This window comes from Xyrauchen texanus, chromosome 16 (assembly GCF_025860055.1).
Source record: "Xyrauchen texanus isolate HMW12.3.18 chromosome 16, RBS_HiC_50CHRs, whole genome shotgun sequence".
NCBI classification, from domain to species: Eukaryota; Metazoa; Chordata; class Actinopteri; order Cypriniformes; family Catostomidae; genus Xyrauchen; species Xyrauchen texanus.
In genome coordinates this window covers 42,278,273-42,303,601 of record NC_068291.1, presented here as the reverse complement: position 1 = coordinate 42,303,601, position 25,329 = coordinate 42,278,273, and the positions used below count along the sequence as shown (strand labels likewise).

At 37.0% G+C, this 25,329-nt stretch overlaps 2 protein-coding genes across 4 annotated transcripts in view; one reads left to right on the top strand and one right to left on the bottom strand.

Annotated features, from left to right (window-relative positions):
• supt3h (SPT3 homolog, SAGA and STAGA complex component) overlaps positions 1–14,364 on the bottom strand; it is a 149,336-nt gene extending 134,972 nt beyond the window's left edge. For 2 of the 3 annotated variants that reach the window (XM_052146170.1, XM_052146171.1), the window contains exons 1-2: positions 14,210–14,364; positions 5,308–5,417 (exon numbers count right to left, since the gene is read on the bottom strand). In XM_052146170.1, coding sequence (XP_052002130.1) covers positions 5,308–5,417; positions 14,210–14,236 — 137 coding nt within the window. In that variant the 5' untranslated portion in view covers positions 14,237–14,364. Of the gene's footprint in view, positions 1–5,307; positions 5,418–12,316; positions 12,405–14,209 lie in introns of those variants that run through there. The other variant, XM_052146172.1, reaches the window with a different exon arrangement.
• The window catches only part of LOC127657402 (runt-related transcription factor 2-like), an 82,456-nt gene that overhangs the window by 20,951 nt on the left and 36,176 nt on the right, over positions 1–25,329 (top strand). The window contains exons 3-5 of the mRNA XM_052146166.1: positions 14,245–14,492; positions 16,052–16,208; positions 20,109–20,213. Coding sequence (XP_052002126.1) covers positions 14,245–14,492; positions 16,052–16,208; positions 20,109–20,213 — 510 coding nt within the window. The remainder of the gene's footprint in view (positions 1–14,244; positions 14,493–16,051; positions 16,209–20,108; positions 20,214–25,329) is intronic.

Genomic DNA, 25,329 nt, shown 5'->3' with positions numbered 1-25,329 from the left:
TGTCAGCTAAGTATTTTGCGTGACCTAATCTAAAGTGAGCCTATATATGCCAAATAAATCATAAATAAAACAAATGCATAATTAATTAAGATATACATACATTTATATATGTAATTGTATTTACATTTATGCTCAATTAATGTGTTATTACTGTTTCAGTAACACTTACTATTACAGCAATTAATGCTTAATAAAGGTTGTAATAAAGCACTAGACTAATTGTCAGCAAAGTATATTTACTTTTTATGTCTAACAAAACATTTATTAAGGATCTACTACACTTCAATGTTGTTTAATAAGGATGGAAACGGAAAAAATGTATCAATCTCCCTACATAAAATTATTAAACAATAATAAATTGTTTGCTACAATAAATATAAATGAATAAACTATTAGTATATACTCTATTCATGTATTTACAATGCAGGAACAACAGTTTATATATAATGAATTAACTATAAACTAATGCTTTACAAATACTCTACAGTGTAGTTATTATAAAGTCTAATAAATTGTTTGGTTTATAGAAGATTGCAAATCAAGATGCTCTCATAATCATGTTATAAATGTTCTGAAATGGCATTTAACACATTAAACTTTCATAAAGTGATATAATTGGCCAGACAATGGCGACATATTCTATAAATGATCATATTTTCCATTTAGAATAACATACACTGAAAAGGTAAGTTAATAAGAAACATTATTACAGAATTAAACTGGGCCAATTTTCATTACTCAATGTTGTCTTTGAAAAAATAGCATTTTTAATATCCCTTGAGGATGTTTTATTTGCTATTAACAATTTGTAAAATCATTTTAGAACCTATTAATCAAGTATGAACTGACAGTCAACGTACAATAACATCTCAGTCCATTTTGTGGGATCTAAACTGAAATGATGTGCTATAATTCTCAACAGTGGCATTGAGTGTCCGAAACTTTAGTTTTTTCACTATGAAATCATCCATCAAAGACGCTGCTTACTTTAGAGAAGGACAATAAATGTATTTGAGTTGGACAGGAATTTCAGGGTAAAGAATGGAGAGCAGAAAAGCAGGAAGTTGGCCAAATTAAACCATCTTTATTATCTTTAGAACCCTATTAAATGTACCAAGGAAATTTCCAAATCACTTTAAAGCAAGCACCTTTTAAAAGTGAACCGGATTATAGCACGACTGAATTATTGGAAGCATTTAACAGTAAATTATATCATTGTGCATTGTAGCCATTAACGCCTTAGATCAAGTGCTGGGTATCAATAGAGATTCATAGATTCGATTCGATTCTGATTCATTTGGGTATAATCTGGCTGTAAGGTCACGTCAACACTAATCAGTTGTTGTTTGAAAACACATTCATTTCACTACATTTACTCTTTTCGGAGGGTAAATGAGGTAAACGATGACCATTGAAAAACGCTTTCCATAACCGCATACTTTGGAAAACAATGACGCTAGGAAACTGAAAACGGAGGCAGGCAAACTTAGGATGACATATCTGACAACTGTCTGTCTTTGTACACATCACTGGGCCATTTAGTGTCAAATATCAAATTAGTAACATGTAAGGGTGCTCATTTAATTTTAAAAACACCTCTGTGGTCATGACTGTTGCCACTGTTTTCAGAACCACAACCAAACAATATGTTTTCACGAATGCAATCCAAGCAAAGGTGTAATTTAGTTTCCAACCACTGTAGACATCACCTTTACCTGACCACACTGTAATCTCGGTCATGTTGTCATTTCTAAGAGATCTGTTCAACAAATGACAGAGGTAGACAAAATTGGAATATCATTTTGTGTTCAAAAACACAAGCAGGTCTCATAGAACGACGTTCCTATAGCCTATACTTAAATGACAAGGCTCATTGTTCGCATCACTAGACGCACTACTGGCAGATTATATTTAAAGTACTTAAATATTGGCAATAAACATAACATTTAATAATAAACCAAAAAATTTAAAGATGACAAAAAGCACAAAAGTCTCTTTAGATAGACTGTACATGATTAAGAAAGTCCAACGTTAGACTCCTTTGCAGTTCCATTGCCTCTCTCGTGAACCACAGAACTTCCTGTCATTTATAAGTACAAGTGATGTCAATTAGAGACCTCCACGAAGGCACGGGGTGGCAGACAGTCAAGGCACGAGGACGCAGAGGAAGCTGTCTTTACATTTCACTCCCTCTGTTTTCCAGACAGTCGGCGTTCCCGAAGCAGACAGCATCAAAAACACACGCTGCCTTTTTTACAGTATGCACACATGCCCAAAATCCCAGCTGACTTCAAAACCAGATGCTTTTTTCCTCCAAGTAAGAGGCGCCTGTGATTTTTACACTTCAATTTCAGCAGATCACAAAAAGGATGACAAATGTGTCGCTGTCAATAGCTGTACAGTGACACAGATCAATGCAACAAATTGTTAGAGACACTGCTTACACTGGAACATAATATATCCATATCATCCTTTCAAGGAGCGCAATGCCTGCCAAAAAATGGAAGAGAATCTCTTCAACTGGAGGCCATTTAGTCTCCATCAAAAATGCCTTTGACTGCAAGCTATAATTAAATGTCTTTCAAAATATAAGACTGAAGCCATTTATGGAGTCCGTACGGTCGTGTACTTTTCTTTTCAACAAAGAAAGAGTTTGTGAGAATAAAACAATTCGTCTGTGTGAAGTTTGAGATGTGAAGTGAAATTCAACAGGACCGGGCTAAGGTACTCGCAAGTCGAATTAACAAAAAATAAAAAAAACAGGATGTTTCTCATAAAAGGACGTGAATGGAATAATTTAAGCTGTTGTTTTGGCCATCAGACAGACAGACAGACAGACAGAACAATAGAACGATAGATAGAACAACAGATAGAATGATAGACATAACGACAGACAGACAGACAACAGACCAAGAGACAGACAGACAGACAGACAGACAGACAGACAGACAGACAGACAGATAGATAGATAGATAGATAGATAGATAGATAGATAGATAGATAGATAGATAGATAGATAGATAGATAGATAGATAGATAGACAGACAGACAGACAGACAGACAGACAGACAGACAGACAGACAGAACAATAGAACGATAGATAGAACAACAGATAGAATGATAGACATAACGACAGACAGACAGACAACAGACCAAGAGACAGACAGACAGACAGACAGACAGACAGACAGACAGACAGATAGATAGACAGATAGATAGATAGATAGATAGATAGATAGATAGATAGATAGATAGATAGATAGATAGATAGATAGATAGATAGATAGATAGATAGACAGACAGACAGACAGACAGACAGACAGACCAAGAGATAGATAGACAGACAGACAGATAGATCGATAGACAGACTAATGGAACAATAGAATGAAAGAACAACCGACAGACAGACAGATAATGTTGTATGTGTTGTACTGAACTTAAATGATGTATATTATAAATATATATAATTTCTTTGTCACGTTTACAATATTTTGTCTTCAGTTTTAACTGCAGGGAAGATGTTTACACCTCTATTTCTACCAGCCAAACAAAAGGGGAAGCTTTTTTTTTTAATTCACAAAAGATGATGTGTATTTCTCTGTATCCATTTAGTTTCCATTTACTCCACATGAGGTAAACAAGCAATAAAAAAACGGTGTTATTGCGATTTGCATGAATTTGTAGGTCACATCATGTGTGATTCAAAGCAGATCGGCAGGATGAATATCATTGTTGCTTTCCTGAAGTATCTCTCTCAGTAGGTCAAACCACAAACGCTCGATGGATCGCCATGTAAATGTACTTTACGGCTTTGTCATCCAGTAAAGTAGTTTTGTAGATCTGATCAATTGCTTTATACATTTAACTTAATATTACTCATTCCAAGATCAACTACACAAAGATTTCTGATGGAAAAAAATGAAAATATAGTCGTGCACTGATGTATATCTGTGGAAATGCAATCGATGACATGGTTTTCAATAAGCAACACCCCTTGTATCTGACAGATGAGACAATAAGCAGTTATGATGCCCAATCACAAAGTAAAGACACTGTGTCCATAAGTGTGGGTCAAAATATATCGAAATATATGATAAACAGCAGGAATTAACTTAATATATTTGCTTCAAAAAGAAAGCGAGGTCCCTTTAAGGCTGCGCAGGGGCTCCAATGAATCAGTGAATCATTTATATGAACTAGTCCAATTCCATGAAGCATTCAAATGAACCGACTCACTAAAAAGAATTGTAGTTCCCAACGGTAAATGTAATAATTAATTATTGTAATCAGTTCATTTACATGAACTGTCCAAAAGAACCGATTCCCTTAAGTGATTTGGTGTCCCCCAGCGCTACATATGAGAGCGTGAGGACAGTTTAAGTAAGCGAGGTCCCTTTAAGGCTGCGCGGGGGCTCCAATGAATCAGTGAATCATTTACGTGAACTTTTCCAATTCAATGAAGCATCTGAAGGAACCGACATGGTAAAATGAATTGTACTTTCCAGGGGTAAATTTAGGTGAATCGTTTATTGTAGTTGGCTCATCTAAATGAACTGTCCAAAAGAACCGATTCACTTAAATGATTCGGTGTCCCCACTGATACATATGAGAGCATAAGGAAGGTTTAGGTTAGAGAGGTCCCTTCAAGGCTATGCAGAGACTCAAATGAATCAGTGAATCATTTACGTGAACTAGTCCAATTCCACGAAGCATCAGAACAAACCGACTCACCGAATCAATTGTAGTTCCAACGGTAAATGTAATAATTTGTTATTGTAATCAGTTCATTTACATGAACTGTCCAAAAGAACCGATTCCCTTAAATGATTTGGTGTCCCCACTGATACATATAGGAGCATAAGGAAGGTTTAGGTTCCTTCAGTGAATCAGTGAATAATTTACATGAACTAGTTCAATTCCATGAAGCATCCGAACAAACTGACTCACCGAATCAATTGTAGTTCCCAACGGTAAATTTAAGTGAATCGTTTATTGCAATTGGTTTATTTATATGAACTGTCCGAAAGAACCGATTCATTTAAATGATTCTGATTCTCCAGCACTACATATGAGAGTGCGAGGATGATTTAGGTTAGCGTGTTTACCATACCTATTACTATAGTTTTTTGGGCTTGGTACAATGGTAATATTGTGCTTTTTTTGGACATAGTACCATTTTAATGTCCTATGATGTAAAAACAACTAAACGCAAACATGGATTTATGAATGTTTTTGGCAATCCAAATAGTACCATGGTAGTGTAACTGACTTCAGGCAGGACATGAGGAACGTGTTTCCTGTACTCACATCATGCTCTGGAGCTCTGGGATGAAGCTGGTGGCTTTTCCGGATGCGCGTCCAGCCGTGGCGCTGCTGCTGCTGCTGGCTGTCATGGGGCTCGCAGAACTGTTGCTCATCTGTTAAACACAAAACACACACAAAGTGTTCACACAACACTCACATGACTGTGTGACCCATCAAACACAAGCAATTATAAAGCCACTTCACAAAGAAAACGCTTCCTCATGCATCCAATGACAGGACACAGGAAAGACACGCCACATGTTGAGATTAAACCTGAATCAATGACAAACAACACTTTGAAATGCAGAGAAAGACGCATAGATTGCGGGATGTGGTGAAATGAAGGTTTAACTGTTAATTTGACTGTTGTATTGAACAGTGCAATGGATAAAAATGCTATTTTAACATTAATGGCAAGGCTGGTTAAATTGGGAATTTATTGTTGATAAATTATCGCTTCGTTCAGAAAAAGAAAAAAAATTATATTTATATCTATATACACTAGCGATACTATAAGGCAGTACGAAGGGAGTAATGAAACTTTAAATACACTTTAAATAACGTATATTTATTTTTACATTGCGGTAATGAGAATTTGTGGAGTAAAATGTGTGTAACTGACATTAAAATAATTTCACAATTTAAAACAAACTATTTTTTCCTATTTGCACTATATAAGTCTAATGTATTTGTAAATATTACATCATATTTAACATAAACAAAAAGCTGCTTACATTTAGGAACATTATAATTTTTTTGCATTATTTTTGCTCATTTCTGTAACGCATCCGGATGTTTTACTTTTATTATTCGCATTGTTTTCAATTATGATTTTCTTTACTGTGACATAACTATTTTATTTCTTATTACAGTAAAAATAGATGCTGTGGTACAGTGATTTTTTTGTGTGTAAAATTAGCAAATATTAAAAGGAAGTGCCAAGGGAGCAAAATATTTTACTAAATAATTTACACTTTAATTAATAATGTATAATTTTCTCACGTTGTGGTAATGAGAATTTTTAAGGTAAAATGTGTTTCCTATATGCAATATATAGGTCTGCATCCAGATGTTTTACTTGTATTATTTCTATTTTTTTTTTTCAATTATTATTTTCATTACCGTGATTTAACAATTATTTTTTTACTGATTACCGTAAAAATAGATGCCGTGGTACATAGATTACAAGGGAGTAAAATACTTGACTAAATAATATACGCTTTAATTAGAAAGTTGCGGTAATGACAATTTTTGCGGTAAAATGTGTGTAACTGACATGAAAAAAATATATAATAATGTCAAAAAATGTTTTAATTGCCTTAAAAATAAGCTGTTTCCTATATACAAAATATAGGTATAATTTATTTTAATGAATTTTTGAATACGTAAAAAAATTTTATTATATTTTTAAAAGAAAATGCTGCCTAAATTTAGAAACATTATACATTTCGCATTATGAAATTATTTTCAGGACACTTTTTATGTGTAAAAATATATATAAAAAAAAAAAAAGTCACAATGTAAAAAAATCTAAAAATAGGCTACATTGCATTTATGCAAATTATAGGCCTAATCTATGTTTTTGCTCTTTGGATTTGGAGTAAAATTGGACCATGATGTTTTCTTAATAATGCAATCTTTATCTTGTAATATCTTGTATACTAAAAAGTACATTTTTGAAATCTACATGCTTTACATGTGCATGCTTTTTTGGACATGTTTAATATGTAATAAGCAAGAGAGGACAGAGTGATACGAGAGACAAGTCAATTATTTTCTCTGTGGAACAAAAGGAGATATTCGGCAGAATGTTAGCCTCAGTCACCATTCACTTTCACTGCATCTTTTTACTGTTCTGTGAAAGTAAATGGCGACTAAGTCTAACATTCAGCTGAATATCTCCTTTTGTGTTCCACAGGGGAAAGAATGCCATACACGTTTGGAACGAGATCTTTCATTTTTGGGTGAACTATCCCTTTAATATTTAAATATAATCAGGAGAGAGAAACCATATACACTATATGATACATAATATACCGATTTATACAAGTTGTCTGCCATTAAACCATCTAAAATGTCAGAATGACAAACAACATATTACTAGTTAATTATGAGTGTAACCGTGCAGTTAACATTCATCTCACAGCTATCCGCATATATTGCAGTTAGAGCTCCTCCAATACAAAGAAAACAAATTAACAGGATGCTGATATACCCCTGGAAGTGGAGCTTGTCATATTCAAATGCGGCCATTGTCGGGTGTGCAGTGATTTCCATTGGGAAGCACAGCCCAGGTGAGTCGACACGGTCCAGCGGGTCTATTTGAACAAAACTTCGCCTATTTGAACCTTAGCACGTTTGCTGGCATGAGTGACTGAGAAACCACAGCCTTCCTACAGCAAACCAAAGCATCAGACTATCAAATCTCGCAGGTGGGCGTCCTTGATTGAGCTAATCCCTATTAACTCTCTTGTATAGTTCACACTACTGACCATACAGTATTACAGGAATAGTTCAACCAAAAATCATTAATCACTCACTCATTCCAAACCTGTATGGCTTTATGTCATGGTATACAAAAGAAGATGCTATTCAGAATGACATATACAATGACAGTAGCAGAGGTCTTCAGAGGCATTAAGTTGAAGCCGGTACCCCCGACCAGTACCATACATTTTTACGATGAACCCGACCCTGATTGATGTCATAACAGTCGTATGAAGACCTCTTTGCATCCTGAACTTCTTTTTAACTTGAAACGGTGGCTAAAAATGCTGCAGTCCTGTTGCAAGACAAGCAAAAAAAAAAAGCGAGACACAGCGCAACAGTCAAAGACATCCGTCTAGAGCATGTTTACATAAAAACTATTAAAAACAGCACTGATGAACATATAAACATGTTCAGTGCGAACAGCCCCTAACTCGTCTGTTCGTGCATATCAGTGTGAGAGCGCATGCACAAAACAAACCACGTCAAAATTAAAAAGTTATATCATTTATTAAAAAGCATATCCTGTATTATATTAACTATATATAAATACATTAAAACTTTTCATAGACTGATCATAGATATATAGTAAAATATTTATAATAATAAATAATTTGTAAATATATCTAGATATTTTAAAATAAATTATAATTATTGGTTTTATTATTATTATTGCTATTACAAATATCTAAATAAAATAATAGTTATTTATAAATTATAATAATACTAATAATCATCATTAAAAAATCATGTATTTTTAATTGTATATACTGTTTAAAAAAACATTTACACTCATAATTTTATATTTATATAATTCCTGTTGCTCTGTCTTGGATTGTATTTTTCTCTTATTCTTTCTCTTTTGTAAGTCGCTTTGGGTAAAAGCATCTGCCAAATTAACAAATGTTATGCAAATGTAAATAAATAATTAGCAATTATTATGGAGATTTTTTTTATTAAATTATACAAATATTTATAGTGATATAATAGTGATACTAATTGAAAATATTTATTTTTAAATATATATATATATATTTATATATCTACAGTACTGTGCTAATGTTTTAGGCACTTGTGGAAAATGTTGCAAAGTGAGGATGTCTTCAAAAATAATGACATAAATATATTTCATTTATCAATTAACATCATATAAAGTCCAGTAAATATAAAAAAATATAAATCAATATTCAGTGTGAACACCTTTGCCTTTAAAACAGCCCCAATTCTCCTAGTTACACCTGAACACAGTTTGTCTTGGTTGTTAGCAGATCGGATGTTCAAGCTTCTTGGAGAATTCATCACAGTTCTTCTGTATATTTCGGCTTGTTTCAGTTACTTCTGTCTCTTTATATAATCTCAGACGGAATCGATGTTCAGTGGGGGGCACTGTGGGGGCAATGCCATCTGTTGCAGGGGTCCCTGTTCTTCTATTCTAATCTTTTCTATTTGCAAGAGTAATATTTGGGAATCTAACATTTATAATTCCTGTTGACACACTAAAGCTGATAAATAACATCTTAAGACAAATGTTTTTGTGAAATCTTACATGCCTGAGACTTTTGCACAATACTGTATATATAGTATACACATATTTAAAATAAATAATTTAAAACTATAATTATTATTATGGTTTATTAAGATTTTTATTAAATTACCAAAACATGATTAATAGTGTAATAATAATAATCATCACCATTTTAATAATAATTTATTTTAAAATATATATATATGTAAAAATTTTAAAATAAATTATTTTAAATGATTATTATTGTTATTATGGAGATTTCTTATTAAATTATCAAAACATTTATAATAGCTATAATAATAATAATACATTTTCATTATTTACAAACCCAAACCCGAAGTTATACTTAAAAAACTCCCGAACCTGGCCTGTTGGGAACAGATTAACACCTTAAATGCACATTAAACGTAGTCTGAGTTGCGTTCGCTATATTCTGAGTCTTCTGAAGCCACATCACATGGACTATTTTTATTGTGTTTTTGGAGCATGAAAGCTGGGGTCACCGAGAGCAGCATTGACATTCTTCAAATGTTCTCCTTTTGTATTCCACACAAGAAACACCAGCATGGATTTTGAAGGTGCGTAAATGACAGAAGTTTCCTAATTTTTAGGGTGAACCTTTCAAATCAGAGCAGCTAATATCAATCCTAATTGTTCTCCAAGCAACATGAAACAAAAATGCTCCAAAGTGTCACCAAAGCAAAACGCAGGAGCGTTTTCTTCAATAAATACGTCCCGGCGTAAAATGTCCTTCTGTTTTCGCCCCCTCTGTTGGATGAAAGATAAAGCTTTTGCTTTGACTTGTGACGGCAGATGGTCGCCATACTGGGCAAAATGAATTCAGATGTGGCAAATGAATCGAGATTACTTCAACATGCAAAGGGCTTTGAACGAACAGAAAAGGGGAGCTATTCTATTTATTGCATTTTCCTCTATGTAATTAAATAGTCAGGACTTTTATGTAGCTTCGCTTCCTTTTTTTTTATTTTTATACAGACGCCTAGTTGATTTACTCATTTAGTCTTGGGCATGGGATGCAAAGTTCTGATGCCAAGAGCAGTAGGCCTTCAGCAGCAGTAAAATCAAAAATAAAGATAAATCTTAGTGACATAAAATGACTTTAGGAAGGACACTTTTACAACAGTGGGAACAAAACGCCTGAGAATTGCAGCATTAAAGACCTCCAAAATATTTATTTTTTAACTTTACGCAACATACTGTTTCAATATATATATTTAACTATATTTTTCATTAATTACAATTATCCCCAATCAGCTGTCCCATAAATTTACAGTTTATCATCATAACAGGGGAGGATGTGGGGAGGGGATCAGAAACGTATTTGGCGCTTGGAGACGACGAAGCAGGAAATGTAACTTAATAGCATGTCTTTGTTTTGAGGCCGTAATGAAGTGGCAAATACGAATCCATTTGATGTTTTATTTCGCCCCACATCTGCAGAGAGCCGCCACACACAGCCTCAGTTTGCATAAGACCAGCAATCATGCAAAATTCATTTCTCTCACACCAAACCGTGTGGATTAAATGCTTTAGGACGTGTATTCCGAGAGGAAATGGTGGAGAAATGGCTCACACATTAAAAGTTTCCACCGAGTCAGACTTCACATTGCGTGTGTGACATCACTCTTTCTACAGTCTTTCAAACAGCCAGGTTTTTCTTTTACAAACAATACGCACGGGGAAAAGTTAGACAACTAAGTGAAAGGATACCGGGGTTTGTTTTTTCTTTCTGTTTTTCCAGGAAAAATGGAATTGGCGAAGGCTAGAATATACCACAATACCACAGGCAAACAACTGGAATTTAGGATTAAAAAATGGGGCAGAGCAGGACCAGTGGTCGCATATTTTACAAACTTTTACTCCAGGGAATATTTCTCAGGGTAGGTTTATTTTTGAAAGTCAATTTCTGCATAGGAACATTCCTTCAAGTCTTGGCTGCAAAAAATATATATATTTTAAAATGTTATAATGTAAAATTGTAACAATGGAACCGGTCTTTAAATTGCTTATCACTGGGGGGCCTGCGAGAAAAGTCGCTGACTATCACCCCTGGAGTCGTGAGTTCAAATATATGTTGAGAGACTATGGCCAGGAGGTCTCCTAAGCAACCAAATTGTCCCGGTTGCTAGGGAGGGGAGAGTAACATGGGGTAACCTCCTCGTGGTCGCTATAATGTGGTTCTTGCTCTCGTTGGGGCACGTGGTGAGTTGTGGTGATGTCACAGAGAATAGCGTGAAGCCTCCACACGCACTAGGTCTCCGTGGTAACGTGGTAAATGTCTATACCTTAGAATAGGACATTAAGAACTATTTCAGATATTACAAATAAAGAACAGAAAAACTAATCATTTCACGAGCATTTTTTGTCCACACTTTTTGAATACCAGGGGTACTTTTTGTCACCTTTGGGGCCGTTTTTGCCACAAGCCCCCCCCCCTGCTTGCCGCACAGTCTCCCCGATTACAGGTAAGCACTAAGATTTTCCCTTTCAATTATGATTTGCCATTAATAATGTGAAATATACATTCTCCCCAATTGGACAGTGTGTGTTGTTTAATAAGTCAGTCACTCGGTTAAGATAAAAATAGATTATGTGACATGATACTATCTGGGGTGCTGATAAAACATAAGACTGAGCATGCAAAAGTACTTAAAAGCAGTTAACTTTAACTACATTTGTATTTGAACTGCAACTAACTACTTCATTATAAAGTATCCAAACTCTGACTCAGCTAAAAACTATAGCTTTAATTACTAATTGCGTGAAAATATAATGTTTTTCAACACTATAAAATCCTGTGATGTTTATAAAACGATCTATATATTACACTTTCTAAGATATCATCTTAAACAGTGACTTGAACTGAACAAACTGAACATTTCGAGGATTGTTTTAATACAAGTTGACTTTAAGACTAAACAGATTAACGAGTAGACGTGTGATGTAACCGCATACATTGAATAAAATGTACATGTTTACCTCTGTTATTAATTATTCAGTGTAATCCACATTTGCTCTGTCAAGCTGCTGAGCACATTTCTCTCATGTAAACACAGTGCTCCGGTCGGTTCAATATGACGTCACTGCGGTTCGATGTCAGGGATTATGGGTATTGTAGTTTATAAGTATTATATGACGCGCTAGCATTCGGTGATTAAGGCAAACGGATGAAGTTCTTGATTTATTGTCGTCGCACAACAAAAGGCGAAATTAAGCGTTCAAGAGCGCCATCAATAGATCGTTTTCACAAAAAATAAATAAATAAATAGATCGTTTTCATATTTTCGTGAAATTAATTTAAAACTATTTTTTTGAATAAATATATTTTTATTTTAGCCTAATATTAGGCCTACTTACATTTTTATTTATTTAAAAAAAATAATAATAATAATTATATATATAAATATTTTTTTTTTTTTTTTAAATAATAAAAAAAATGACTTTTTACAACCCCACATTTTTAAATGTTGATGGAAAAACATATTAAATGTATAACTTGTTGTTGTCATGGCTTCTGTTGCAGTTGTCTGATGTTGCATAGCCTACTATTAACTTTGCTCAGGCTATAACAAATGGAAAGTGACTCACTTCGCTTCTGTGTTTGTTTGCTCTCAGGTTTGAATAAGTTGTATATAATATGTCTCTATTGAGCATTTAGGAACCTTTATGTCTCTTAGTAGGCTGTAAGTGAATAGTGACTTAAAAACTGTCAAAAAATAAAATAAAGTAATAATAATATTAAATAAATTGCTAGCTTTGCCCTATTGAAATGTGTATTCTATAGCATAGTACAATATTCCACTCTTTGTGAGTTCCCTGGATTAACTCAGTTTAATTAAGTAAATTGAGAAAGTGGTAAAAATCATGTTGAGTGAACACTATCCATTAATTTGATCATTTCATATCAATGTAATGATATGCCTTCTTTATGAGTTGAATTGTACTTGGACGTTACACAATATAATTATGTACTCATCTCAAATGTAAATGCATTAGGTTGATTTTAAGTGCTCTGGTTAAGTAAAAAAATAAATAAATAGGTTTAAAAGTTTCTCTTTTACATTATGGCCTTACTTAACTCTGAGTGTCTGAATTGTTTTAGTTTTCTTTCCTTCAGATTTAAAGATAAATCACAAGTTGGGCTGTGTATATAAGGCAAAAGAGTCTCTGTGTTTGGTGGATTGTTTTTGTAAAGAGTGCACAGTTCCAAAAAACCGATATCAAAGATTTGCTAATTTATTTCGATGTCATCATGAACTGGTGCTTGTAGACATGACGTGCTCGACTCATCAGCATAATAATCCTCCTGCTTCTGCATATATATATATAAACCACAAAAAACCTGAGCTCACCAAAGTCCCAGCCTCCATAGACAAACCACACATCGAGAGAAAATCACTGCGGCTTTGCATCGCCTTCATCTAACTAACCACAACCTTTGGAATCACCGTTTTAACCCTTCACAACTGAAAAGAAAGGTCTTGAGGACATTTGCAAAGACGATAAGACACATTCTTGTTTAAGTTTCTTTTTGATTTGCGTTTTTAAGAACGGCGGTGAACGAAACTCCCCGAGCGCGGCGCGTAATGCGCAAATGCTCGTTTTTATTCCTTTAAACGTTCCACTTTGGAGACGCAAGAAGCAGCTCGTAAATGATGCGCGTGCTTCTTTCGAGCGAAATCAGGGGATTATATGCGTTTCCCCCCCTTATTTTCACATGTAAAAAGAGCGCATCGAGGCTCGTGCGTAAAGTCTGAGAGGATCCAAGTTTTCGGGAAGGCGCCTAACGGACTTTATACAGAACCCCAGATAATTTCTTGTTACAACAGACTGAATTTAACCGACTTTAGTGCTGGTTTGAAGTGCCTTTACCTTTGCTGACATTGTTGTGATGCGCATTCCGGTAGATCCGAGCACCAGCCGCAGGTTCAGTCCGCCGTCCAGCAGCCTTCATCCGGTGGCGGGGAAGATGAGCGATGTGCAACAGGAGCCGAACGCGGCGGTGCCGAGACTCCGACAGCACGACAACCGAACCATGGTGGAGATCATCGCGGACCACCCCGCCGAGCTCGTGCGCACGGACAGCCCGAACTTTCTGTGCTCGGTGCTGCCGTCTCACTGGAGGTGTAACAAAACTCTCCCAGTGGCGTTCAAGGTAAGAACGACTTTACTTTAAGACTTACTCTATACCTTCTTTACAAACATTATAAAGGCAAATGCATAAAAGATCAGCTCATTTATGTTCAAATATGAACAGCCAATATGAAATTAGCTTTATCAAACTTTAATGACATTTCCAATGATCTGATAAAGCATGCATTATATATCATCAGCACAGCTACATTAAAACATAAACGTAAATGAAAGTTTATAGCCTGTACAGTGTAAACTATATATATTTTGGGGACTTTTATGTATTTGAATGCACAGTGCATGAACTAATGAACTGTTCGGCATTCTGTTAGTAGTGTTAACGCTTGATAGATCAGTAAACTGAATATGCATATACTGAATATACTTTTATATAGGCCTAAGCTATTTTAAAGAGTAATTATGCAATCAGTATTAAAGCTAGTTTATATTGCAATAATGTTTAAAATGACGTATTAATAAAATGCATTTATATGCACATCAACAAAACGAATCTTTTTAGCTTTTTTTGTTGTTGTTGTTTTTTTCAGCTATTGTTCGTATATGCTCAGATGCGAGTTTATCATGTTTAGGGGATTAACTGATGTTTAAAACGAGAAATCCCGCCGTGGTGGAGAGGTGAAATACAATAGATTGACGCTGTTCATAGATGCATGCATGCATGTTTCATCGGATGTCCAGGATAAAACACAACTATTAATGCTTTCACCAAATATACAGTAATATATAATCAAGACAGGCCAATAACTGAAACGCACTCACTGTAGGACTGAAGTTAAAACCCAATTTTATTTGAAGTTTAAAAATGAATATCAATAACATCAATGCATTCGTCTGTTTTACCTTAATTGACGCAGTTGTTTATGTGCTTATTTTAATAATTTTTTAATTCTAACAAAAGCATATTTAATTGGGATTCTGTTCTCTTTTTTCATACTTACAAAATATAGCATTTTTTGTATTGTTACAGTACAAAATAAGCCAAAAATGACAAGATATAGGCCTAGTCAGTAAAAAATATATATATATATATATATATTTTTTTTTACAAAATTACTAACAATATTTTACTATCGCTTTTTTGCATGAATTAATTGTATTTATTTATAGTCATTTAAAATAGCTATAATTAATGTGCCATTAAAAGACAATATACTGTATATGCATATATCACATAAAGCTATTTATCAACAAATATGTTTTTTTTTTCTCTCCCTAGGCATTTAAGTGCATCTCTGTGATTAAAGGTTTATTGTTATTGTAATTGATGATATTGTTCAATTATCGTGACCATTAAGGGTCAGTCTTCCACATAGCTCAGATAAAGGTCATGTTTATATATTGTCTGGCTTTTGTTTAGTGAGACATTTTCAGTTTATAACTTATGTATCGTGTATATTTCTGATGTCAGTAGTGGTTTTGCTTCATAATATTAGCTGTATAAGAACCATAAGCCTGTTTACATCAGGACTGAGACAGTATGAACAGAAATGGTCGAACAGATGGGAAATGAAAAGTCAATTATAGGGAGACAGAATGGCAGTGTGTTTTTGTCCCGTTCAGGTTGTAGCTCTGGGAGACGTTCCTGATGGCACCATGGTCACAGTGATGGCAGGAAATGATGAGAACTACTCGGCAGAACTCCGCAACGCCTCCGCTGTCATGAAGAATCAGGTGGCGCGTTTCAACGACCTGAGATTTGTTGGCAGGAGTGGACGAGGTTTGTGCTTTTACTTTAATTTTATTTATTTAGCACAGGCCGGTTGGTTTGCTCTGGCTGAGTCATAAAGCATGGTAAAATCACATAAGACGTTTCGTTTACAGTAAGTGACATGTTGGAAATTACATTTCTGCATGTGGTGTGTGATCTCAACTCACTGTAAATCAAAGTAGACTGATAATGTGTCATTGCTTTAATATAACAAATCAACACACACGCGCATTTCACATTAGGATGTTGTTCAAGATTCTTTGTTTAGGCCTATAGAAAATATACTAAAAGACAAGAGTTTCAAAACTGGAACAGAATCACAGAGCGTTTACTGTTTTTCACACACATCCAGCAATGACAGAGCTCGGAAGAGCTGAGAATAAAGAAAAAGAGTGTGTTTAAACAATTACTCATTTGTGTTTCCAAAGTTTAAAAACATGTAACTGTTGCCAAATGGGACAGAATCCTCCCCCAGCACATTCACGTCCACTATCATGTAATATTGTTATTATACACACCCTACAAAAATCTTTAAGTTGTGACCGTGGGCTCAAAGTGCTCCAGGACTGGTGATGTGTAGATGAATGCTGCTTTTGATATGGTTGCGATTATTGTCAAAGAAGAAATCCAGCTCTTTTGATCCAGTCGGAAGAAGCCATTCAGCACGCAGGCCTTTGAAGAGAACGGGGACACGCAGCGAGATCAGAGGAGCTCAGTGTGTCTGATGGTGCAGGCTGCATAGGCATGAGCGTGCAGTCTAGACTTGCCCTCTTAATCTGCACAGGCATTTAAAGTAAAGCACAAACGTGTGCAACAGGGATTCCCGTGCATGGCGCCCGTCCACTATACAGACTCAAACAGGATGAAAACACATTTAGCTGTGTAAGAGTGAACAATCTCTAGGCGTTTGGGGAAATGGTACTTCAGAGTCTGATTTTCATATGTATATTAAACATTTGGCCGCCGCTTACGGTGCAACTCACGGTGCATTCCATGTAATCAGAATATTTGTTCCTATGGGAATCGAACCCACGACTCTGTCGTTGTTGACGCCATGCTCTACTACTTGAGCTACAGGGCCGATAAATACATAATGTGTATGTATGTGCGTAATTGTGTTATTGTTGTAATAAAACATTGCTGTTTCCGACCAGCCAGATGTACTGAAATAACACAGGCTCAACCAATGGTGTGAGTTTGGGACGGGATTATCTGTTTGTTGACCCATGGAAGATGGGGGTGTTCGGAAACCTGTTTGAAAACTATTAAACACTTCAGTTTTAAATGACAGCAAATGAGATGTACACAAGATTGCTGAAATTAAATAAACACTTATTTATAGTCTATTTAAATGATTCATTTATATCGTAATAAGGGCTGTCAATCGATGACATTTTAAAATCAAATTAATTACACGGTGTGCCAATGAATTAATCGCAATTAATCGCATAAAGTACTTAAATATTTGCTGAGAAAACGAAGTGTTATCATTCATCGCACTGAATTAACATGTTGATTCGACAGCCCTAATCATAATAAATTAAACCCTGCCTTTAAAAACCAGAGTTGTGCATCATTAAAGCGAGCTGTTGCTGCATTCAGTTGGTGTGTCCAGTCAGGTCTCCAAAGCAACCAAATTGGCCCGGTTGCTAGGGAGGGTAGAGTCACATGGGGTAACCTCCTCGTGGTCATTATAATGTGGTTTTCACTCTCGGTGGGGTGCGTGGTGAGTTGTGCGTGGATGCCTCGGAGAATAGCGTGAGCCTCCACACGCGCTACGTTTCCGCTCAACAAGCCACGTGATAAGATGCGCGGATTGACGGTCTCAGACCCGGAGGCAACTGAGATTCGTCCTCCGCCACCCGGATAGAGGAGAGTCACTACGCCACCACGAGGCATTTCAAAATGGAGAGAAAAGGGGAGAATTTTTTTTTTAATTGCGCCATTTATTATAAAGCAACATTTATTTCCACACACTGCCTTTAGTGCCCAGTTCGCAAAAGTAATTATGCAGCTCAGGCAACGGCTTAAACATGGCCACAAAACCTGTGCTAAATGCAATTTGCGCAGCACATTTGCGATCTTGTGGGCCGGTTAGAAGCGCTTTATAGCGGAAAACGCATCTGAATCGCCTCTATAACACGTCAAAAGTGCACTTGACTACAGTGCATATCTGGAAATGTGCTCTTCCCCATCCTTTGACCATTATTCGAAAAATGACTGCTGCCATGGTCGATAGAACATGTACATTATATGGACATCTCTTTGAAACAAAATTCAGTTTCCCAACTGCTTTCCTCGGGCGGTAATAGTGCAATGTTATAGTGCAATAATGAGCCTAATTTACTTAAAAAGGAGCAGAAAGAAATGACAATATCTTAACTGAAATACTTGAGATATTTCAGCATGAAAGAGCCGCAACTGTTTAGTGAATTCGCCCAAAATGGTATACTAACCATTGACAAGGCTGTCAGTATAATCTGAAACTAACACTTCTATTAATCAGTCAAGTGGACATGATTATCAACCAGGTATCGGTATTGGATGATTAATCAGCCTGGCCGATGTATCGGTGCATCATTACTTTAGAGATCTGTGGTAGTCAAAACAATGACATTTGAGTCTGTGTAGTGAGGACGCATGAGTGAGTAAATGATGAGAGAATTTTCATTTTTGGGTGAACTGTCCCTTTAATTTGTCTTGAACCTGAAATATTCCTTTTGAAACACACACACACACACACACACACACACACACACACACACACACACACACACACACACACATGCGTCCAGTGGTTTAATCCTTGTCTACGAGTGATATAATAAGTGTGTGTGAGAAACAGATACATTTTGTTGTTTCAGAAGACATGGATTAAACCACTGGAGTCGTTTGGATTACTTTTATGCTGCTTTTATGTCCTTTTGGAGCTTTAAAATATTGGTGCCCCTTAAGATGCATTGTATGAACCTACAGAGCTGAAATATTCTTTCAATCTATTTTCGAGTTCAGCAGAAGAAAGAAATGCAAGCCCATCTGGGATAGCATGAGTGTGAGTGAATGGTGACTTTTTGTATTTTTGGGTGAACTATCCCTTTAAGCTTAATCAATAGCATTTGAGTCATAATGTTGATTACCACAAAAAATCAATTTTGACTCATTCCTCCTTTTCTTTGAAAAAAGTAAAAATGGAGGTTACAGTGAGACACTTACAATGGAAGTCAATGGGGGCCAATCTGTAAATGTTAAAATACTTCAAAGTTTCAAAAGTATAAGCACAAGACATAAACAATATGTGTGTTAATATGATTTTAGTGTGATAAAATCTCTTACTGACCTTTTCTATTTAAAGTTAAATGCAATTTTACAACTTCCTTGCCATGTCAATTTAAGGCTGTAAACCCTGGAATCCTAAAAATGGCCCCATTCACTTCCATTGTAAGTGTCTCACTGTAACATCCATTTTTGCTCTTTTTTTAATTTTTTTTAAGAAAAGACAAAAGCTAGTATGTTAAACCGAAAAGCTGATTGAGCTTAACTTGTATTGCACCCGGTATATTCCTTTAAAAATCCCTATGGAGAAGATAAACGGGGCCACTAAAAAGTAGGCGATCACTATTGCGCTCTAAAGCACAAGACATACGTTGTTTATTCTACTTGCCGATGAACATGGCATGGCCGGTTTTTATGCTTTCGTGATTTGTCATGTCCAAATTCAAGGGTCATATTCCAAACAAATTCTTGTATTGTCCATTGCGCCCGAGCCTTTTCAATCGCTTGAGTTCCTCGCAGTTAAAAATCCTACAGTCATCACCGCCACAAGCAGAGAAATGCAAATTACTGCTGCATAATGAATGCGACACATTGTCCAGTGCATTAATCGGCTTTGAACCTTTTTGTGTTTTGCAGGAAAGAGCTTCACGCTGACAATAACAGTATTCACGAATCCACCCCAAGTGGCAACTTACCACCGCGCCATAAAGGTCACCGTGGACGGGCCGCGCGAGCCACGAAGTAAGTACCCCCTCCATTCCCCCATTCACATCATGTGATTAGCACAAGCAAAGAGCGTCCAAATCCACAGTAAGAGATGAATGAAGCTGTCCAGCATTGTGTTGCCGTTTTTGGCATCACGCCTCGTCCGCTAGCCAAGCAGTGGGACAAGTCGTGTGGCCTGATGCATGAATTGATGCATAGATTGTGTCAGGGTACTGTTGGATTCAGCACGCTTGAATGCACAAAGATGCCCTTTGAGCAGGAACAGGCATGTTCAGTGAGCGCCAAATACAAACATGTGCTGTCAAGGCCGCTAGACTTGTGAAAATCTTTACTGTATTGGCCTCTTGTGTCTGTCCGTCAACATGCTCTTAAAAGCGAGCGCCCGCGCCAGCCCCTTGACCTTTGACCCTGAGCTCTGACTGGAGGGCTGGAACTCACGTCGAGCATCTTACTAGAGTCAGATTCATCTTACTAGTCTAGTATTCTTTAAGAGCCAGCTGGTAGGTGGATCCTAGAGGCTGTAGCCTTTAGCCTCCTCGTTAGTGTGCCCACCACCCATGCCGGAGACGCCAGGTTGAATCCCGCTCGGAGCGGGTCAAGTAGGTTATACATTGATGAATATTTCCAACTCTGCTACATTGTTGTCATATAACCATATTATGTTGCACGTTTAATTCAACAAGTGGTGTCCACTTAGAATCCAGAAATAAAAAAATTGTAATCTTGCATTTTTAATCCATTTTGAGTGTGAAAATGTAAAGATGTTCAAAATTACGGTTGTGATATTGCTTCTGGTTCATTTGTCAGACTGGAAAAGGATGGGATATGTTTGGAATAGCATACTGACATACTACTTTTACAATCTTTGCAGTATGTAGTATGTATAGGAAGTATGTTGTAAGGCATACCTGGGTAAATTACGGCCCTCCACGTGCTGTAATGTGGCCTGCCGCTCATTTATCCTAAAAGCATTTTTTTGGGGATATTTCAGTTATCGTGCATTGGGGCCTAACACGCCTCCACAAGCGTTTAACATGCTCAGGGTTGCCAGATAAGAGACACAACACCCCCAATTGGAAATATATTGGCAATACTTATTTTGTGCAATCTGGCAACCATGCACGCGAGTGCGCTCTAGTGCAATATTCTGCTCAAGGTAAAGTGTTATACAGCCACTCAGTCCATTGTTGAGGCTGTTTGGTGCTACTAATTTGCAGGTAAACCTTCTCAGTGATGAAATTAAATCTAAAAGTAGATCTCAGCATCATTGACATGCAGAGGGTAATCACTGACACTCGTGCAAAAGCAAGCGGGAACCGAATATGTATTTTGTATTTGTGCAATTTAGAAATGTTGAAGTCCCCTCGCACCTGTACGTTAATCGAACTCTTGCAGTAATCATTTATCGTAGTCATGCAGCCGGTGTTATTCAGTTGCGTGCTGAATGGAAAGTCAAACCGTTGACGAGACCCGCATCAAACGCATCAAACTCGCCTGCTTTGCGACAAACATTAAAAGTTCTGTCATTTTCAATTGTTTTGAATCAAAACAGACCCCTGATGTAGAGAGTGTTAAATTGGATAATACATTCAATTTGGGAAAACATTCCCAACAGGTAAAATGGCTCGGCCTTTATTCAGTTTTTTAATGCCTGATAGAAAAGTATCTACCTTTGTGGAGCAATACAAAACTTTAAGCAATTGCAGAATAGTCCCATTAGTCACATCACAAAAACCACATCAATGCAGAACACTGTATCTCAAAAGCCCCCTATGCACTACTTAAAGCCCAATGTAACCCCTTTACCTAAATAGTTGCCCACCCCTGTTGTAAGGTGATAACTGAACACCACTCACTGAATTAAACATGCCAAGTAGAGATGGCAACAACAATGTAGCATCCTACTGTTTGAAATGGTATTTGTGGAATAATGCATATTGTTTCACATACTATGTTTAAGAAATAGCATGCAGTATACAGTATATACACTATGCATTATTTAGTATTCCAGTATTCCACTCAATCGTCAGTTCAAGCACACTACATTGTGGGATGCATGTAGTGTGCATCCTAGAAAATTCACACACTGCGCACAGTATACATACTTAGTATGCTATTCCAAAAAGAACCATGCACTCAGTACTGTACACTCACCTAAAGGATTATTAGGAACACCTGTTCAATTTCTCATTAATGCAATTATCTAATCAACCAATCACATGGCAGTTGCTTCAATTTATTTAGGGGTGTGGTCCTGGTCAAGACAATCTCCTGAACTCCAAACTGAATGTCAGAATGGGAAAGAAAGGTGATTTAAGCAATTTTGAGCGTGGCATGGTTGTTGGTGCCAGACGGGCCGGTCTGAGTATTTCACAATCTGCTCAGTTACTGGGATTTTCACGCACAACCATTTCTAGGGTTTACAAAGAATGGTGTGAAAAGGAAAAACATCCAGTATGCGGCAGTCCTGTGGGCTGAAAATGCCTTGTTGATGCTAGAGGTCAGAGGAGAATGGGCCGACTGATTCAAGCTGATAGAAGAGCAACTTTGCCTGAAATCACCACTCGTTACAACCGAGGTATGCAGCAAAGCATTTGTGAAGCCACAACACGCACAACCTTGAGGCGGATGGGCTACAACAGCAGAAGACTCCACCGGTACCACTCATCTCCACTACAAATAGGAAAAAGAGGCTACAATTTGCAAGAGCTCACCAAAATTGGACAGTTGAAGACTGGAAAAATGTTGCCTGGTCTGATGAGTCTCGATTAGTCTGTTGAGACATTCAGATGGTAGAGTCAGAATTTGACGTAAACAGAATGAGAACATGGATCCATCATGCCTTGTTACCACTGTGCAGGCTGGTGGTGGTGGTGTAATGGTGTGGGGGATGTTTTCTTGGCACACTTTAGGCCCCTTAGTGCCAATTGGGCATCGTTTAAATGCCACGGCCTACCTGAGCATTGTTTCTGACCATGTCCATCCCTTTATGGCCACCATGTACCCATCCTCTGATGGCTACTTCCAGCAGGATAATGCACCATGTCACAAAGCTCGAATCATTTCAAATTGGTTTCTTGAACATGACAATGAGTTCACTGTACTAAAATGGCCCCCACAGTCACCAGATCTCAACCCAATAGAGCATCTTTGGGATGTGGTGGAACGGGAGCTTCGTGCCCTGGATGTGCATCCCACAAATCTCCATCAACTGCAAGATGCTATCCTATCAATATGGGCCAACATTTCTAAAGAACGCTTTCAGCACCTTGTTGAATCAATGCCACGTAGAATTAAGGCAGTTCTGAAGGCGAAAGGGGGTCAAACACAGTATTAGTATGGTGTTCCTAATAATCCTTTAGGTGAGTGTATATGAAGCACTGAAGAAATCACCTTTGTGCCTTGCGATGACAAGCATCAGATCTTGGATTAAAACTAAAGTTACATTTTCAGACAATGAAAAACAAAATCGGAACATTTTATTCATTATTATGAAGGCATGAAGCGATTGACAAATTTTATGAGAAGTATTGCAACATTCTCAGACCGAAAAGAAACTTGAAGCTTTGTTTTTGCCGATATGTATAACAGAGACATGTCATGTTAAAGAAAAACAGGGGTTATTCTCTCTCTCTCTCACTCGGAGGAGGAACCTGATCTGACAAAAAGCTCCAGTTGCCTTTCAATTACGAAAAAGCCACTTCATCTGCGTTGACGTCTGGACTTGTGCAAATGCCAGTCGAGTTGTGTGCAATCCTCGCTGTTCCAAAACACTCTCAATTCACGCTGCCAAATTGTAATTTTCACACTGGGCCCCTGGACCCTTAAATACACACAAGATGTCATGAATCACTTTCATGTGGCACAGAATGAACAAAGAACATACGGTGCTTGACTTTCTATAGTATGTGTTTATATTAAAGGCCGTCGCATTCTGACATTACAGCTAAAGGTCTTTAAAAGACAACCTTTTGTGGTGGGCTACTCGAATAAATTGGATTGGATTCCGTCAACCGTTAACGCTGACTGACAGATGTTTTTAACGTTTATGCAAACTTGTCATTTGCACTCTGTCATGAAATTACTCAAAGGGTTTGTGGTTGTGACAGTAAAGTTAAAGCAAAACGGAAACCTTTGGTGTAATTAGACTTGTTTACTAAGGCAAGCCTCGCTATTACTAAGGCTAGAGTATATTTGCCACCAGGGATGCCGCGGGCCAAATTGATGCCCTATGCAGAGTTCCAGGTGGATGGGGGGGTTCGTGTGATATGAGCGTGAAGCAATCGTATGTCACCCGCAACTGCTTTCGAGTCCTTGAATAACGTGTAACGTGCGAGTAAGGGCAGCCGGTGGACTTTCTGGTGCCCTCCTAGGGTAAGATGGTGCCCCGTTAGGGAATTGGTGCCCTACGCAGACTGCATAGTACAGACTTTGGCGGTACTGCTAGCCACGTTCCAATCCATTTTCCATTCAACTTTTCAAAGCATACACTTTTGCCCGCTTTCGCAGAAGTCGCACACAAAAACGTACTGTTTCGAGGGTCTAGAAAAATTGCTGACTGTAACTCGTCCTAGACCTTTCATGCTACATCCGCCAAACTTGGCACAGACCTTCAGGCTGTTCTGAGTCAGGTTGCTATGACTTTTCTAACTGATCAGAATTGTGGTTTTCGCACAGCGGATGTTCAAACAGGCCAAAACTATTCAAACTCCAAATGTCCAAAATGTAAACAAGCCCTCAAAAGCTGCTTAAACTATCTTTTCTCTCTCGCCTTTTCATTCTTTACTTCTTTCTTTCAGTCTATCTATTTTTAAAATTCAAACTTCAAACATTTGTGTTTAAATAGTGTTAAACTTTCAAACTAGGCTTTTCAAACCAACATCAAAGTTTGTCTTGACAAAAACTAGCCATCTCATTTTCTTCATAAAATGTCAAAATCAAGGTAGATTTTTATGTGTGTAAATATCTGATTGTTTTAGATTTACAGGGACTTTTCTGTCTTGAATGAAAGAAACACACATTCCCTGCAAAAGCGTTTTAGTGTCTCCCATTTCTGTGCCAACCACGATTAATTATCTCTTGCATCGCCACGCACTAGCACGCCAAGAGACCCGACTTTGGTACATCTCAC